Below are 16,448 nucleotides of genomic sequence, written 5' to 3'. Positions count from 1 at the left end.
CTCATGGGTTCAAGCAGTTCTCCTGCCTCAGCCTCTTGAGTAGCTGGGACTACAGGCACGTGCCACCACCTCTGGCTAATTTTTGTATTTGTGGTAGAGATGGGGTTTCACCATGTTGGCTAGGCTGGTCTTGAACTCCTGGCCTCAAGTGATCCACCTGCCTCAGCCTCCCAAAGTGCTGGGATTACAAGTGTCAGCTGCCCAAATCCTTGGACAGGCAGAGTGAGGATTCCCTCACTTACGAAGTACTTGTTTTTCTATAGGAATGTCTGATTTTTTTTTTTTTTTAGATTTTTATATAGTCTGGATATGAGTCCTTTTGTCAGTTACATGTATTGTGAACATCTACTCTGTGACTTTGTCTTTTAATGATGTCTTTTCATGACTGGAAAGTCACATACATCTTAATTTTAATGTAGACATCAATCATTCCTTCTATAATTAACTTTTGGAAAAATGTGTAAGTAATCTTTTCTAACCCCAGACAGATTAAGGTACTCTCCTATATTATCTAGTAAAATCTTCATAGTTTTACCTTTCATATTTAGGTCTATAATTCCCTTTTAATTCAAATCTGCATAAAATGTGAAGAACAGATTTTATTTATTTTTTAAAATAAAGATACCAATTTTTGGCTGAGTGCTGAGACCAAGGGCTAAAGCTGGGAGACTGAAAAAATGCAGACCACTGGGGCACTGTTCATTTCTCCAGCTCAGATCCACTGTTGCACCAGGGGTCTAATCAGGCCTGTGTCTGCCTCCTTCTTGAATAGCCCAGAGAATTCATTTAAACAGCCTTCCTACAGCAGCTCCCAACTCCAGGTGGCCAGACAGGAGTTCCAGACCAGTGCTGTCTCCTGGGACATTGACACAGCAACCAAGTTTATCGGTGCTGAGGCAGTTGGTGTGGCTGGTTCAGGGGCTGGCATTGGAATTGTGTTTGGCAGTTTGATCATTGGCTATGCCAGGAATCTGTCTCTCAGGCAGTAGCTCTTCTCCTATGCCATTCTGGGTTTTACCCTGTCTGAGGCCATGGGGGGACTCTTCTGTTTGATGGTCACCTTCCTCATCCTCTTCACCATGTGAAGCTCCATGGGGACCACCTGTCCATCCCTGCTGCTACGACTCCATGCCATTCCTGATGCTGGGGTCTGCTAAGCTTTTACCATTAAACACAATGTTTCTTTTTATTTTTTTTATTTTTTTTATTTTTTTTTTTTTTTGAGACGGAGTCTCGCAGTCGCCCAGGCTGGAGTGCAGTGGCCGGATCTCAGCTCACTGCAAGCTCCGCCTCCCGGGTTTACGCCATTCTCCTGCCTCAGCCTCCCGAGTAGCTGGGACTACAGGCGCCCGCCAACTCGCCCGGCTAGTTTTTTCTATTTTTTAGTAGAGACGGGGTTTCGCCGTGTTAGCCAGGATGGTCTCGATCTCCTGACCTCGCGATCCACCCGTCTCGGCCTCCCAAAGTGCTGGGATTACAGGCTTGAGCCACCGCGCCCGGCCCACAATGTTTCTTAAAAAAAAAAAAAAAAAAAAGATACCAGTTTTTCTCAGCACCATTTATTGCATAGGCTATTTTTCACCCACTATTTTACAATGATAATGATGTCGGTTTGGGGGTTTCAAGTATGATCTACTAATTCATTTGTGTTCAATACACCAAGACTTCCACCACTGCACTGTTTTGATTACTACAGCTCTATAATAAATCTTGTATCTGATAAAACAGATCCTTTCACTTCTGTAACCGTACTCATTATTCTCAACCCTTTGTATTTCCATATACATTGTAGAAACAATTAGTCATGTTTTATGCACACACACAGACCCACACACAGCCTGTTGGTATTTTTATTTGCCTTATTTGAATCTGTTCAGTTTGGGGAAAACTGGTATTTTTCAACACTGAGGCATCCAATCCTACAATCATATCAATGAAGGTCTTCTTTAATTATTGTAAATAAAGTTCCACAGTCATCTCTGTAGAGATTTTGTATATCCTTTATTAGACTTATTCTTAAGTATTTCAATGGTTTTAATGCTATTGTAACAAGTATCTTTTAGGAAAAAGAATTTTTACTTCTTTGTGGCTGGTATCTATTTGTATATTGATTTTGTTTCAGAATTACTGTAAGTTTTCTCCAGATTATTTATAATTTTCTATCCAAGCAATCATATCATCTCCGAATAATAAGAGTATTGGTTTTCTTCCTTTCTAATTCTCATGCCGTATCTTTTTCTTGCAATACTGCACTGCTTGAGACTGCAGTAAAATGTTGATTGAAGGTGGTAGAACAAGTACTCTTTTCTCCTTCCTGATCTCAAAGGAGATGTTGCCATTTTTTATCATTAGATATGATGTGTGTTATAGTATTTTTGTAGATAATCTTTATTAGAATAAGGATATCCCTTTCTATTCCTAGTTTGCAAAGAGGTTTTATTATAATGGATGTTGAATTTATCATATTTTTTTCTGCAACCATTGAGATAATGTAATTTTTTCCTTTATTAAGTATGAAAATATACTGATGAATTATCTAAAGTTAAATAAACTTGCATTCCTAGCATAAGCCCAACTTGGTCATGATATATATTTCTTATTAAATAAGATTTTGTTAATATTTTATTTTGAAATTTTGCATGTATTTTCACAAATAAGATTAGCCTTTCTTAAAATATCTGAAGTTATCCAGAATTCAAAAAATGAGTTGGGAAGTATTCCCTTTCACTAGGCTCTGTAAGAATTTGTAAGATTAATTATTTATTAAATATTTGATAGAATTCACCAGTGAAGCCATCTAGGCCTGATGGTTTCTTTTCAGAAATGATTCTTTTTTTTTTTTCAGACAGAGTCTCGCTCTGTCACACAGGCTGGAGCACAGTGGCACAGTCTTGGCTCACTGCAACCTCGGCTTCCAGGTTCAAGTGATTCTCATGCCTCAGCGTCTCGAGTAGCTGGAATTACAGGTGCTGCCACCATGCCCAGCTAATTTTTTTATTTTTAGTAGAGATGGGGTTTTACCATGATGGCCAGCCAGGCTGGTCTTGAACTCCTGACCTCAAGTGATCCACCCACCTTGGCCTCCCAAAGTTCTGGGATTACAGGCATAAGCCCCTGCAGCTGGCCTTAGGAATGATTTTAAATGTGGATAATATTTCTAGGGTATTTACAGGAACATTTAAGTTTTCTATTTCTATTTCATTAAGTTGTGTTTTTCTAGAAATTTGTTTGCATTGTACTACTCTGTTGCAGTAATGAGTCCCCATTTGTGCGCATCTTCCAGCATCCACACCTCTGGATGGTAGTACCTTCCCACATTAACTTTAGTTGCAGCTATGCAATTTGTTTTGGCCAATGAGAGACAACAGGAAAAATAACATAAGCAGAGATTTTAAAACTATTTGCTTTTTTGAACCCTAGAAGTGCTACCATGTGAACAATCCTGCACTGGACTACCGATGATGACACATGCCTCCACCACTCTAACCAAATGCCAGGAAGCCTGTGATACCCTGAGTAATGATTCTCCAAATACGTTGACATCCAAGCCCAGGCACTTATGAATACGTTAGATGGTGAAAGGAACTTTGTAGATGTGATTGTTATGGATCTTGTGATGGGGAAATTATGCTGGATTATCCAGGTGGGCCTGATGTAGTCACCAGTGTCCTTATAGTAAGAGGGAGGCAGTAAAAGATTTGTCTGCAGAGGAGGTGAGGTATGACAGAAGTAGAGATTGGAATGATACAGTCACAAACCAAGGAATACCAGCAGCCTCCAAAAGTTGGAACAGGCAAGGAACAAATTCTCCCCTAGGACCTCCAGAAGGAACAAGCCCTCTTGATAGTTTGACTTTCGTGAGTCAGACTCATGATTTTGGACTTCTTATCTCCAAACTACAAGAGAATAAATTTGTGTTTAAGCCTCTACACTCAGTAATTTGTTACAGCAGTAATAAGAAACTAAATAGGTTTTGGTATCAAATGTGGAGTGTTGCTGTAACAAATACTTAAAAATGTGGGGGTGACTTTTGAATTGGTCAGCGGGAAGAGGCTAAAAGAATTACGAAAAGCAAAATGGAAAAGCCAGTATGTATTCCAATATTGCAAGTATATGAGGTAATGCATGTTAACTACCTTCATTTAGCCATTCCACGATGTATACACATTTCAAAACATCATTTTGTAAACTGTAAATATATACAATTTTTATTTGTCAATTAAAAAAATAAGCAAAAACTAAAATATCCTGAGGGAAAGCCTAGATTGCCTTGAATAAACTGTTACTAGAAATACAAATGTTATCCCAGCACTTTGGGAGGCCGAGACGGGTGGATCACGAGGTCAGGAGATCGAGACCATCCTGGCTAACACGGTGAAACCCCGTCTCTACTAAAAATACAAAAACTAGCTGGGCGAGGTGGCGGGCGCCTGTAGTCCCAGCTACTCGGGAGGCTGAGGCAGGAGAATGGCGTAAACCCGGAGGCGGAGCTTGCAGTGAGCTGAGATCTGGCCACTGCACTCCAGTCCGGGAGACAGAGCGAGACTCCGCCTCAAAAAAAAAAAAAAAAAAAAAAAGAAATACAAATGTTAACAACTCTGCTAGTGAGCACTCAGAAGAAAGTGAGGATACTGTAGAGAGGGCCCACATGATGTCAGAATACCTGCATTATCAAAAACAGACTGCCGGCAGGAATACGTTAAATGTGTGCTGGGGAGAAATGAGGAATTGGAAACTAAAGGAAGCCTAAAACAATCAGGATTCAGTCAGAGGACCCTATTCAAGCCTCCTGAAATCTTTGTGAAGAGATCAGGCATGTGACTCAGCTTTGTCATCAGAAGCCAGGAATAGAGATGGGATTATCCAGAAAAGACATGTGAAAGGTCTCTTGTCTAATGGAGCAAATTGTGTGCCAGTTTACAAGGATTCTGCGAATGTTATACTAGCAGAAACACTCGCAGCTTAGACCAAATGAAAAGAGAAGACAAAAAAAAAAAAAAACAGTGTTAGACTCCAAAAATTCTATAAGCAAGAAACGGACTGATAAAATCACTTAACTGCAAACTTGTGCTATGCTTCATGAAAATGTAATGATGATTCACAGTGCATCCTTAGGTACCTAACAAAAACTTATCTAAGGATATTCCTTGTCTTATCAAATTATGCAAAGTCACTTCGCACAATACATATTCTGAGGTCATTAATATGATCTCTTCCTAGCCTCTGCTTAGGCAGGATCCTAACACATTTATAAGCACAATTTTTGACCAACTGAAGTAGTCCCTTTATGTTGATCATGTAACTGTCTACATCTTCCTGGCAAAACTCTTACTATATATACTCATTATATTCCTATAATTTTTATGTGTACATTTATAAATTACTAAGTTCACCAAGAATAACAGAATCAAAAAAGCCATAATGGGACTTTTAAAATGTCAACCATAATATGCTTACAAGGAACTCTTAAAAAAGTGGAAAGACAAAATATCAAGCATTCAGTGGTCAGCTTTGATTGATGACTAGGCCTCAAAACAAAACACCAATCCCAAAATAGCCTCTTTCAAAGTAAGTCAAAATAGTTTATTCAAACTCAAACGTGCTGAAACTTTTTACGTTTTAACGTTTTATTGTTACCTATAGTCACCCTATTGTGCTGCTGAACAATAGATCTTTTTCCTTCTATCTAACTGTATCTTTGTACCCATTGACCAACCCCTCTTTATACCTTCTTCCCCACTACCCTTCCTAGCCTCTGGTAACCATCATTTTACTCTATCTCCATGAGTTCAACTTTTAATTTTTAGCTCCCACATATGAGTGAGAACATGCAATATTAGCCTTTTTGTCCCTAGCTTATTTGACTTATCATGTCCTCCAGTTCCATCCATGTGGTTGCAAATGAGTTTTATTCTTTTTTACGGCTGAATAGTACTCCATTGTGTATATGTATCACATTTTCTTTATCCATTTATCTGTTGATGGACACTTAGGTTGATTCCGTATCTTGGCTATTGTGAATAGTGCTACCGTAAACATGGGAGTGCAGACATCTCTTTGATATACTAATTTTCTTTCTTTTAAATATATATCCAGCAATGGGATTGCTGGATCATATGGTAGTTCCATTTTTAGCTTTTTTGAGGAACCTTTATACTGTTCTCCATAGTGGTTGTACATACATTCCCACCAACAATGTACAAGGGTTACCCTTTATGTTCTCAAAGAAGCATCCCTTAGTGCTCGTTCTTTTTATTTTTTTATTTTTATTTTTATTTTTATTTATTTATTTATTTTTTGAAACGGAGTTTCGCTCTGTCGCCCAGGCTGGAGTGCAGTGGCCGGATCTCAGCTCACTGCAAGCTCCGCCTCCCGGGTTTATGCCATTCTCCTGCCTCAGCCTCCCGAGTAGCTGGGACTACAGGCGCCCGCCACCTCGCCCGGCTAGTTTTCTGTATTTTTTAGTAGAGACGGGGTTTCACCGCCAGAATGGTCTCGATCTCCTGACCTTGTGATCCGCCCGTCTCGGCCTCCCAAAGTGCTGGGATTACAGGCTTGAGCCACCGCGCCCGGCCAGTGCTCGTTCTTTTTATAAAAGCTATTTTTACTGCGGTGAGATGATATCTCATTGTAGTTTCGATTTACATTTGATTAGTGATATTGAGCATTTATTCATATACGTGTTGGCCATTTGTATGTCTTCTTTTTAAAAATATCTATTCAAATCTTTCACCTATTTTAAAATTGGATTCTTTTTCCTATTGAATTACTTAAGCTCATTATATATACTGGTTATTAATTCCTTGGCAGATGGGTAGTTTGCAGATATTTTTCCATTTTGTGACTGGCTCATTTTGTTGATTGTTTCCTTTGCTGTAAAGATGTCTTTTAGCTTGATGTGATCCCATTTGTCCATTTTTGGTGGAGGGTCTCGCCTCAATGTTGATGGCTGCTGACTGATCAGGTTGATGGTTTCCTCCAGGTTCGGTGGCAGTGGCAATTTCTTAAAATAGGGCAACAATGAAGTTGGCCACAGTAATTGACTTCCTCTCATGAAAGATTTCTCTGTAGCATGCAGTGCTGTTGATAGCATTTTACCCCTAGAAGAACTTTCAAAGTTGGGGTCAGTCCTCCCACTTCCTGCCTCTGCATTAGCAACTAAGTTTCTGTAATATTCTAAATCCTTTGTCATTTCAACAATGTTCAGTGTCTTCACCAGGAGTAGATTCCATCTCAAGAAACCACTCAAGAGTCTCATGAGTGGGCTCAAAATAGTCAACCATGCTATAAAAAGATGTGCTGTCATTCGGGCTTTGTTATTCCATTTATAGAACACAAGCAAAGTCTATGTAGCATAATCTTAATGGCCCTAGGATTTTCAGAATGGTCAATGAACACAGCTTCAAGTTACCAGCTGTATTAGCTCCTAACAAAAGAGTCAGCCTGTCTTTGAAGCACTGAAGACAGGCATTGACTTTTGTCTAGCTATGGAAGTCTTAGATTGACTGGGCGAGGTGACTCACACCTGTAATCCCAGCACTTTGGGAGGCCGTGGGCAGATAACCTGAGGTCAGGAGTTTGAGACCAGCCTGGCTAATATAGTGAAACCCCATCTCTACTAAAAATACAAAAAATTAGCAGGGCGTAGTGGGGCGTGTCTGTAATCCCAGTTACTTGGGAGGCCGAGGCAGGGGAATTGCTTGAACCCAGGAGGCAGATGTTGCAGTGAGCCGAGATCACACCATTGCACTCCAGCTTGGGCAAGGAGCAAAACTCCATCTCAAAAAAAAAAAAAAAGTCTTACATGGCGTTTTCTTCCAACAGAAGGCTGTTTCGTCTACATTGAAAATGTTATTAAGCATAGCCACCTTCTTCAGTTATCTTAGCCAGCTCTTCTAGATAACTTGCTGCAGCTTCCCTATCAGCATTTGCTGCTTCACATTGCACTTTTATGTTTTGGAGACCATTTCTTTTCTCATGAACCAACCTCTGCTAGCTTCAAGCTTCTGCAACTTCCTTATCTCTCTCAGCCTTCATAGGATTGAAAGAGAGTTAAGGACTTACTCTGGATTAGGCTTTGGCTTAAAGGACTGTTGTGGCTAGTTTGATCTTCTCTCTAGACCATTCAAACTTTCTTCGTATCAGCAATAAATCTGTTTCTCTTTATTATTCACATGTTCAATGGAATAGCACTTGTAATTTCCTTAACTCTTTTTGCATTCACAACTTGGCTAACTATAGCACAAAGGGCCTTGTTTCAGTCTATCTCTGCTTTCAACATGCCTCCTTCACTAAGTTTAGTAATTCCTAGCTTTTGACTTTTTAGAGGCCATTGTAGGATTAATTATTAATTAGCCTATTTTCAGTACTATGCCTCAGGAATTAGGGAGATCCAAGCAGAGGGAGAGATTGGGGAACAGTTGTTCAGTGGAGCAGTCAGAACACACACAATTACTGATAAAGTTTTCAGTCTTAGATGGGTGCAGTTTGTGGTGCCCTGGAACAATTGCAATAATAACATCAAAGATGACTGACCACAGATCACCAAAACAGGTATAATAATGAAAAGTATAAAATATTGCAAGAAATAAAAAAATGTGACACAGACACGAGGTGAACACATGCTTTTGGAAACACTGTACTAATAGACTTGCTCAATGCAGCATTGCTACAAATCTCCAGTCTGTCAAAAGCACAGTATCTGCTAAGTGCAATAAAACAAAATATGCCCATGTCTACCAAAATTATATATTGATCTTTTGACCTAGTAATCCCACATGTACTTTTTTTTTTTTGCAAAACATGCTGACAGAAATACAAATGACCTATTCATAAAACTTGCAGCATCATTGTGGTAGTAGAACACTAGAAACATCAATAGGGGATTGGGTGAATAAAATAGAGTCCACTCACAGTGGAGTACTCTGCAACTGTAAAAAGAAATGAAGGACTTATATACAGATAGAGTGATTTCCAGAATATATTTTGAAGTGATAAAAGCAAGATTGTAGAACAGTAATTATACGCCAATTTTTCTGTAAGAAGGGGAGAGAAAAGTGTATTGCATATTGATATAGTTTGGATCTGGGTCCCCGCCCAAATCTCATGTTGAAATGTCAACCCCAATGCTGGAGGTAGGGCCTGGTGGGAGGTAATTGGATCATGGTGGCAGTTTCTCATGAATGATTTAGCACCATCCCCCTGGCGCTGTTCTCCTAAGAGTTCTCATGAGATCTGGTTGTTTACTACAAGTGTGTAGCACCTTCCCCATCTCTCTCCCTCCTTCCTGCTTCTGGCCATGTGAAGTGCTGGCTTCCCCTTCACCTTCTGCCATGACTGTAAGTTTCCTGAGGCTTCCCCAGAAGCCAAGCAGATCCCACCATGCTTCCTGTGCAGCCATACAGAACTGGAAGCCAATTAAATATCTTTTAGGAAAGACTAATACACATGTGGTACCATCAGATTTCAAGGTGAACTTACTACAATATCTAAAGATGCTTCAACTAATTTAGTTAAGCCTGCAATTGCTTTTGAACAAGGGTAAGTCTTTGCTGCTAGATAGTTCTTTGAGAATAACCTTAAGGCAAAGGTAACTTTTTTGGAAGGTTCAAGAGAAGCAGCAGAAGGAACATAAAGAATGTGAGTAAGTGGTGAAGATGAAGCTGTGGAGACAGAGTGAGACTGTCTCAAAAAAAAAAAAAAGTTTTAAAAAGAAAAAAATATATATCACGTGGACCCATCAATATACAAATATACATAATACAAATATTATGTATCCATAATAATTAGAAATAAAAAATATTTTAAAGGTCCTCCACCAGAAAATATTATGACTCACTGAAGGCTCTGATGATCTTTAGCTTTTTTTTTTTTTTGGTAAGCAATAATGCATTTTTAAATTAAGGTATGAACATGAACATTTCTTTTTAGACATAATGCTATTACACTTAATAGTCTATGTATAGTGTAAACATAACTTTTATATGCAATGGGAAACCGAAAATTCATGTGACTCACTTTATTGAGATAGCTGCTTTATTGTGGTGGTCTGCAACCAAATTTGCAGTATCTCTGAGGTGTGCCTGTACTAAATTTCCCTGCACGGAGGTTGCAATCATTTTTATATTCACAATAGACACATGTAAGAGTACATTTACCCACAGCCCCACCAGCAGAAATACTGTCAAATATTTAGATTTCTAATGATTAAAAATGGTATGTAGTGTAATTTTAATGAACTTTCTCTTTTAAGGCTGGTAAGTCTTACATGTTGAATGGTAACTTTTCATTTTCTGCAAACCATCTATCTTCTGGTAATTTTTCTATTGGGTTTTTAGAGACTGGAGTTTTCCTTACACTCTAAATGTAAATCCTTTATTCTGAGTTACATTTTTCTGTGATTCGTTTTTAACTTTGTTTATAATGACTTCTTTTGTATTAAGTTCCATAAAAAAAATCCACTAAGCTTTCAGTTGAATTTAAGTGTATTGGTTAAACTGATGAAAATTCACATCCTTTTTACATCTTTCTTTTCATAAACAAGTTAGCACTCTCCATTTATTTTTCTCCTATACTGACTATAACGTTCTCAGTGAGAATTTTTTAATTGACTTTGCTCAATACTTGATGGGCATGCTTGATTTTAAAGTTTCATGTTTTTCTAGTTTTAGAAAACTCTCAACTCTTCAAATATTGCTTTCTACCCCCTTCTATTATTTTAATTTTTCTCTCCAGATATCCTATTATAGGTTGTTGGATATTCATGTTCCATTTTTTACATCTCTTAAAACACTTCTTAGTACTTTTTGATGGTTTGTGAGGGTAATTTTCTGAAATTTATCTATTAGTTCACTAGTTTTCTCTTCAGCCAGGTCTCTCTCTTTACTTCTAGAAGTTCAACTTGATTCTTTTACCAATCAAGCTTGTTTATTTTAAAAAGTCATGTCTATTATTCAGTATGAGTTCTTTCTTATAAATATATTTTTTGATTGATCTATTATTTCCAGTTCCTGGAGAACACATTCTATTTACTTCATCTCTTTACTCTCCTCATGCCTTTTTATTTCCTCTTTTGCTTTTAACTAAGATCTTACCTTCAGCTAGGCTGAGTCAGGGATCAATGTTCCAGCATTTTAAGGCTTATATATTGGTCTCAAATCCTTTCAACTGGTCTTTGGTATCAGTCTACACTTAGCATTATGGCTTTGATTCTTAATTTCTCATATCTGAGGATTTCCAGATTTTTTTTTAACCTCAGTTATATATGAAAATTATTTCTTGGTTATATTTCATAAAGAAATGCTTGATGTTTCTGTTAGAAGAACATGCACTCTAAATGTAGTAGCTTACTCAGACATGGTACCAAAAGTCCTTAGAATTCTTATTAAGAACAGTGGCTAAGATTCTGTAAACAATCTTTTGGAACCTACTGATAAACCATGTCTTTCTTCTTTGTCAGTGGAAGTCATATTGGTAAATTTTCCAATATTGAACTAACCTTGCATTCTTAAAAAAAACACTATTGGATGACCTAAATGCCTTAAGGAAATTAAAAATGCTCTTAATAATTAAGAAAACCTAAATTATGATTTTCTCAATAGAGAAGTTATTATATTTAATATCCATGCATGATACAGAATCCTAATTTTACATGATACATGCAAACTGTCTTCATCTGATAACAAGGATTGTCTAAAAACCTAAGGCAGGCAGATAACAGTAAAAACCAGAAACATTCCCTTTCAAATTAAAATTAACTACCTGCTATATTTTGCCAGTGTATAGTCAATACTTTTCTAGCTTTATGCCTTATGTCATTTCTTGTCTCTGGAAACTCCACCCTTTTGGGGGAAAATAACAGTTCCACCTCCAATAAAATAACAATTGTGTATTTTCTGCCAGAAAAATGCATATATTCACATAAACACAAAATTTTGCATAAAACATCATAGGATTCACTACCTACATTTCGCAAAGTAGATTCCAGATTAAAAATTCCTAATGTACAGATCACCTCTTAAAACAAAATGCTCAAAAATATTAATGGAGGAAGGAATAAATAAATAAGCAAGCAAATACACAAAAGAACATGTTGATGCAAGCATTCATATTTGCCTATGAAAATTTCCCTGAAGAAACTAAGACATGAGACATAAAATACACTTGGGTTTTAGGTATTTATTTACAAAGTTCTTACTAATACAATTGCTTTTAAAATATAGCAAAGAGTCATTTACTATTCTCAGAAGTGGCACATACACGGCATAGAAAATCTATAGTCAGTTAACTATTAAAACAGATACTTGAAAATTAAGTGGCAAACATTTGTAGTACTCCCTAAAGAAATAGGAAATAAAAATGCATTTATTCATATGAACTTGCTTATTCTGAATGACTGACTATAAAAAAGGCTATTGTGAAAGATATCACACTTTGAAATAGCAAATGAATTTTCAATTTTACATTTAATTATAAGACCATAATAAAAAGTTGAACATACACATATCTATGTATTTCACAGAAGATTAGTAAAACTGACGGCAACTTCGGAATTATTTCATAAAGGGTACAAACGGTCTTTACCACAATTTTCCCATGGTCTTATCCTTCAAAATAAAATTCCACACACTATCAAACTAAATCAAGATTTGCTAGTGGCTAAAATCACCATAAATATACAGTACTCTCTCTGAAACAGCTACAAACATCTTGTTTTTGGAAAATATACAATGTTTCTCAATCTTTCTGTCCTTATCTCAATTTGCAAAAATATTTTGAAACAATCTCCTTTAAATGTTATTCTTGTTAATAAGGGCAAATCTTTTAAAATCCACATGCTAGATCTTGAAAACACTTGAGAAGAAAATAAACTGCGAAAGGAGTGGTTAAATACTTCAAACTGCACATGTGAAACAGACCCACTATCTAATCAGAATTCTATGCAAGTTTTTATCCAGTATTATGACGTCATTTAATCTCTGAACAAATTGAGCTGCACAAATATCTATTTCCATAAATTCATTCACAGATACTATACAAATAGATTCACAGCAGTATTTGGCACCCACCCATAAAATGTATTTACTCTATCAGGGTTGCAAAGTTACTAATATCAGCTGATAGCAACTTAAATTATTGGCCTTTGAATGACAGATTCAAACAAAAAGATAAATTACATCAAAATAACTATCATTTTTTACATGAATTAACTTGAAAATGTAACAGGTAAACCTTACTCTTTCAAGAAGAAAAATCAAATAGCATACTTTAGTGTTACTTATCTTCCTTCCAGCTTTCACCAAGTGCTAATTACAAGTACCATTTAAGTCAGTTTCTTATTTGAGGATGAGGTGTTTATACATTTCTATAATTTAAGATTTTGGTAACGCTTCATATCAAATGAGTTGTAGATCTACTTAACGTATGACTTCTCCTTTCAAAGAAGGAAGGAAGGCTGACAAGGGAGGGAGAAGGGATACCCTGTGAAGACAAAACAAATTATTTCATATTTTAAATCTTCCTTTAAAAAAAATTGTAAAATACAGTTTGGTATCATGCCTATTATTTTTACATTTTACAAATTACCATAACAATTAAGTACAAGACATCTGACAATTCTAAACTCTTTAAAGTTAGGGGAATGGAAAAGGGAGAAAAAAGAAAACTATTATAGCATTCTGAAAACAAAGCCAAATAGCTAGACTAGTTAACTAGATATTAACTCAACTGAACAGATACTGGCCTATTGCTAGTAGTGATACCTAACTTTGTTTTATGAAATATTAATGATTCAGTGTTTCAGGTTATAAAAGAAAAAATTATAAATTGGCAAACAAAGTTTCTACTTAGTTCATAAAGCAGAATTAAGAAGAATGAAATCATTTCATGGGAAATAATTTTCTAAAATTAAGTCATACACTCTCAAAGAGTGTAATATACGTACAACTCAGATGTACATATGTGAGTGTGAGAGTGTGTATGTATATATATAATTTTGTTCCACTGTAATCCCAGCTACTCAGGAGGCTGATGTGGGAGGATTGCTTAAGGCCAAGAGTTTGAGACCAGCCTGGACAACTTAGCAAGACCCCTATCTCTAAAAAATATTTTTAAACAATTTTTAAAATTTTGTTCTATATAAAAATTGAGTGAAACAGCAATCCTTCTGGATAATAGTGATTATTAAATTGCTAAGTTTTAGATCCCTGAGAAGTCTTAAAAATTTTAAAATAAAACAACTCTAACAAATAACATGCGAAGACTCAAGAATAACTGTAAATGAAAATAAATTTTAAGGCTACTGTTTTTTTTTTTTTTTTGAGACGGAGTCTCGCTCTGTCGCCCGGGCTGGAGTGCAATGGCCGGATCTCAGCTCACTGCAAGCTCCGCCTCCTGGGTTTACACCATTCTCCTGCCTCAGCCTCCCGAGTAGCTGGGACTACAGGCGCCCGCCACCTGGCCCGGCTAGTTTTTTGTATTCTTTAGTAGAGACAGGGTTTCACCGTGTTAGCCAGGATGGTCTCGATCTCCTGACCTTGTGATTCGCCCGTCTCGGCCTCCCAAAGTGCTGGGATTACAGGCTTGAGCCACCGCGCCCGGCCAAGGCTACTGTTCTATTTTAACATATATAAATGGCTAACTGTAAGAGCTAGTAAGGTAGTTGGCTGTAAGTTCTCATAAACAAGGTTGTAAAATAAAGCATTTAAAAAGCTGGGCTGATGAAGCATAACCATTCAAGTATCAACAAAATGATGATATAAATGTATAATATAAAAGTTGACACTTTCCTCACGTGGAACTTTTATGATTTGGTATATTAAAAGCATAATTTTCTGTAAATGCTATAAATCTAACATTAAGAATCAGATTTGGAATATAAATCCACTACTCATGACAATTATTACTATTCTTTAAAATGATAATTTTCCATTTCTAATGGAACTTATTTTTTCTGGACTTAATAAACTCTATTAAACCTAAATTGTTATTAATTCAAAGCAGTGATAACACTGTGAATTCCAAAGTTCCCACCCACCCAATAAGTGATTCCTTGGAGAAAAAATATGTTCCTTTTTTTTTTTTCTTTTTCTCTGCAGATACAAATTTTAAATAGCTAATAAGCTCACATTAAACTTCATGAGGCTTGTTTCCATTAGTGGTTGGCAAATCTCCTAATTCTTCACAAGTGTCAAAGACGAGTTGGAAATAACTTTTTTGAAATTTGAAAAATCAGTGTTTCCTTCTAGTATCTCTGAAAAACTAGCTCGGAAAGCAGAATGACGTACAGATCGAAACCAGGAGTACTGAGAGCGCCCACCAGTAGAGTTTAGGCGCTGAACATAAACATGCTTAGTAAATCCAATTACATTGCTTGTGGAAACAGAATGGGTAATCTGTTAGAACAGAAACAAGCAATTGAGAAGACGACATTAATGTCTTGAAGGTATTTTAGCTGCTTCTTACGTATATTGTCTATTAAAAGTGACATAACCATAAATAACAAATTAATTTTCTAAAATTTTCTATAAAATTCATTTACTTTCATTTGAAAGATGAAAATGTTTACAATAGTTGCTACAGGTGGCTTTGAGAAAGCTATAATCTAATTTTCACAAATTAATGCTTATCTGCATTTGTCAATTTTAATCGACCAAACTACTTTGCATATATTCATTTTATCAACTAAATACAGCTTCTCTCCCATTGGTTAAGGTTCATGTTGATTGAAAACCTGTATAAATACACTAATAGATTTAGCCATAACTCTTTGATGTGTTAACTAAAGACTTTAACCAACGTTAAAATATATATTACTAAGTATTATTTATGTGCCTTACCTGCAAAAATTTTATATAATAAAAAGAACACAAGAGCACTCACAATGTGCCAGGTACTGTTCTAAGCACTTTACATATAATAACTCACTTGATCCTTATAACTACTTATGACTTACTTTACAGACAATGAAATTGAAACAGACCTTTAATAACTTGCCAAAACACATATAGCTGGTAAATAGCAGAACAAGGATTTGAACACTAGGGTTCCAGAATCCAGGCTCTTAACCACCACCCAAACTGCCTCTCAGTATATAACATCATATACATATGTGTGATTATATAATATATACACATATTATTTAGTCCTACACTGAAATTATGGAATAAGTAAGCACTATTAACATCTTTTCTCTCATCTGCAAAAATGCAGATGAGAGAATAAGAAACCTGGTACAGGACACACAGCTAAGAAGTGACAGTCACTTGCTTTTCTTAACTTCAGTAGGTTAATAATTGTATTAAGAACAGATATTTCACTCAAATACTTAGTAATAGTATTAAATATCTAATAATTTAATCATTCTGAAACTGTTGGAAATTTGGATTGTTCAGGAAAAATTTTAAATATACATACATATATATATATAATATACATGAATTTAGAACCCA

At 36.2% G+C, this 16,448-nt stretch overlaps 1 protein-coding gene and 1 pseudogene across 5 annotated transcripts in view; one reads left to right on the top strand and one right to left on the bottom strand.

Annotated features, from left to right (window-relative positions):
* Positions 1-640: 640 nt before the first annotated feature.
* Positions 641-1,085, top strand: LOC117083743 (annotated as a pseudogene).
* Positions 1,086-12,157: 11,072 nt separating this feature from the next.
* The window catches only part of ECT2 (epithelial cell transforming 2), a 73,672-nt gene continuing 69,381 nt past the window's right edge, over positions 12,158-16,448 (bottom strand). For 3 of the 5 annotated variants that reach the window (XM_033211724.1, XM_033211727.1, XM_033211725.1), the window contains 2 exons: positions 15,126-15,392; positions 12,158-13,479 (listed from right to left, as the gene is read on the bottom strand). In XM_033211724.1, coding sequence (XP_033067615.1) covers positions 15,171-15,392 — 222 coding nt within the window. In that variant the 3' untranslated portion in view covers positions 12,158-13,479; positions 15,126-15,170. The remainder of the gene's footprint in view (positions 13,480-15,125; positions 15,393-16,448) is intronic. The other 2 variants (XM_033211728.1, XM_033211729.1) reach the window with 1 other exon arrangement.

This window comes from Trachypithecus francoisi, unplaced genomic scaffold (assembly GCF_009764315.1).
Source record: "Trachypithecus francoisi isolate TF-2019V2 unplaced genomic scaffold, Tfra_2.0 Lachesis_group0, whole genome shotgun sequence".
In the NCBI taxonomy this organism is placed as follows: domain Eukaryota; kingdom Metazoa; phylum Chordata; class Mammalia; order Primates; family Cercopithecidae; genus Trachypithecus; species Trachypithecus francoisi.
This window is presented reverse-complemented; position numbering and strand designations above follow the sequence as displayed.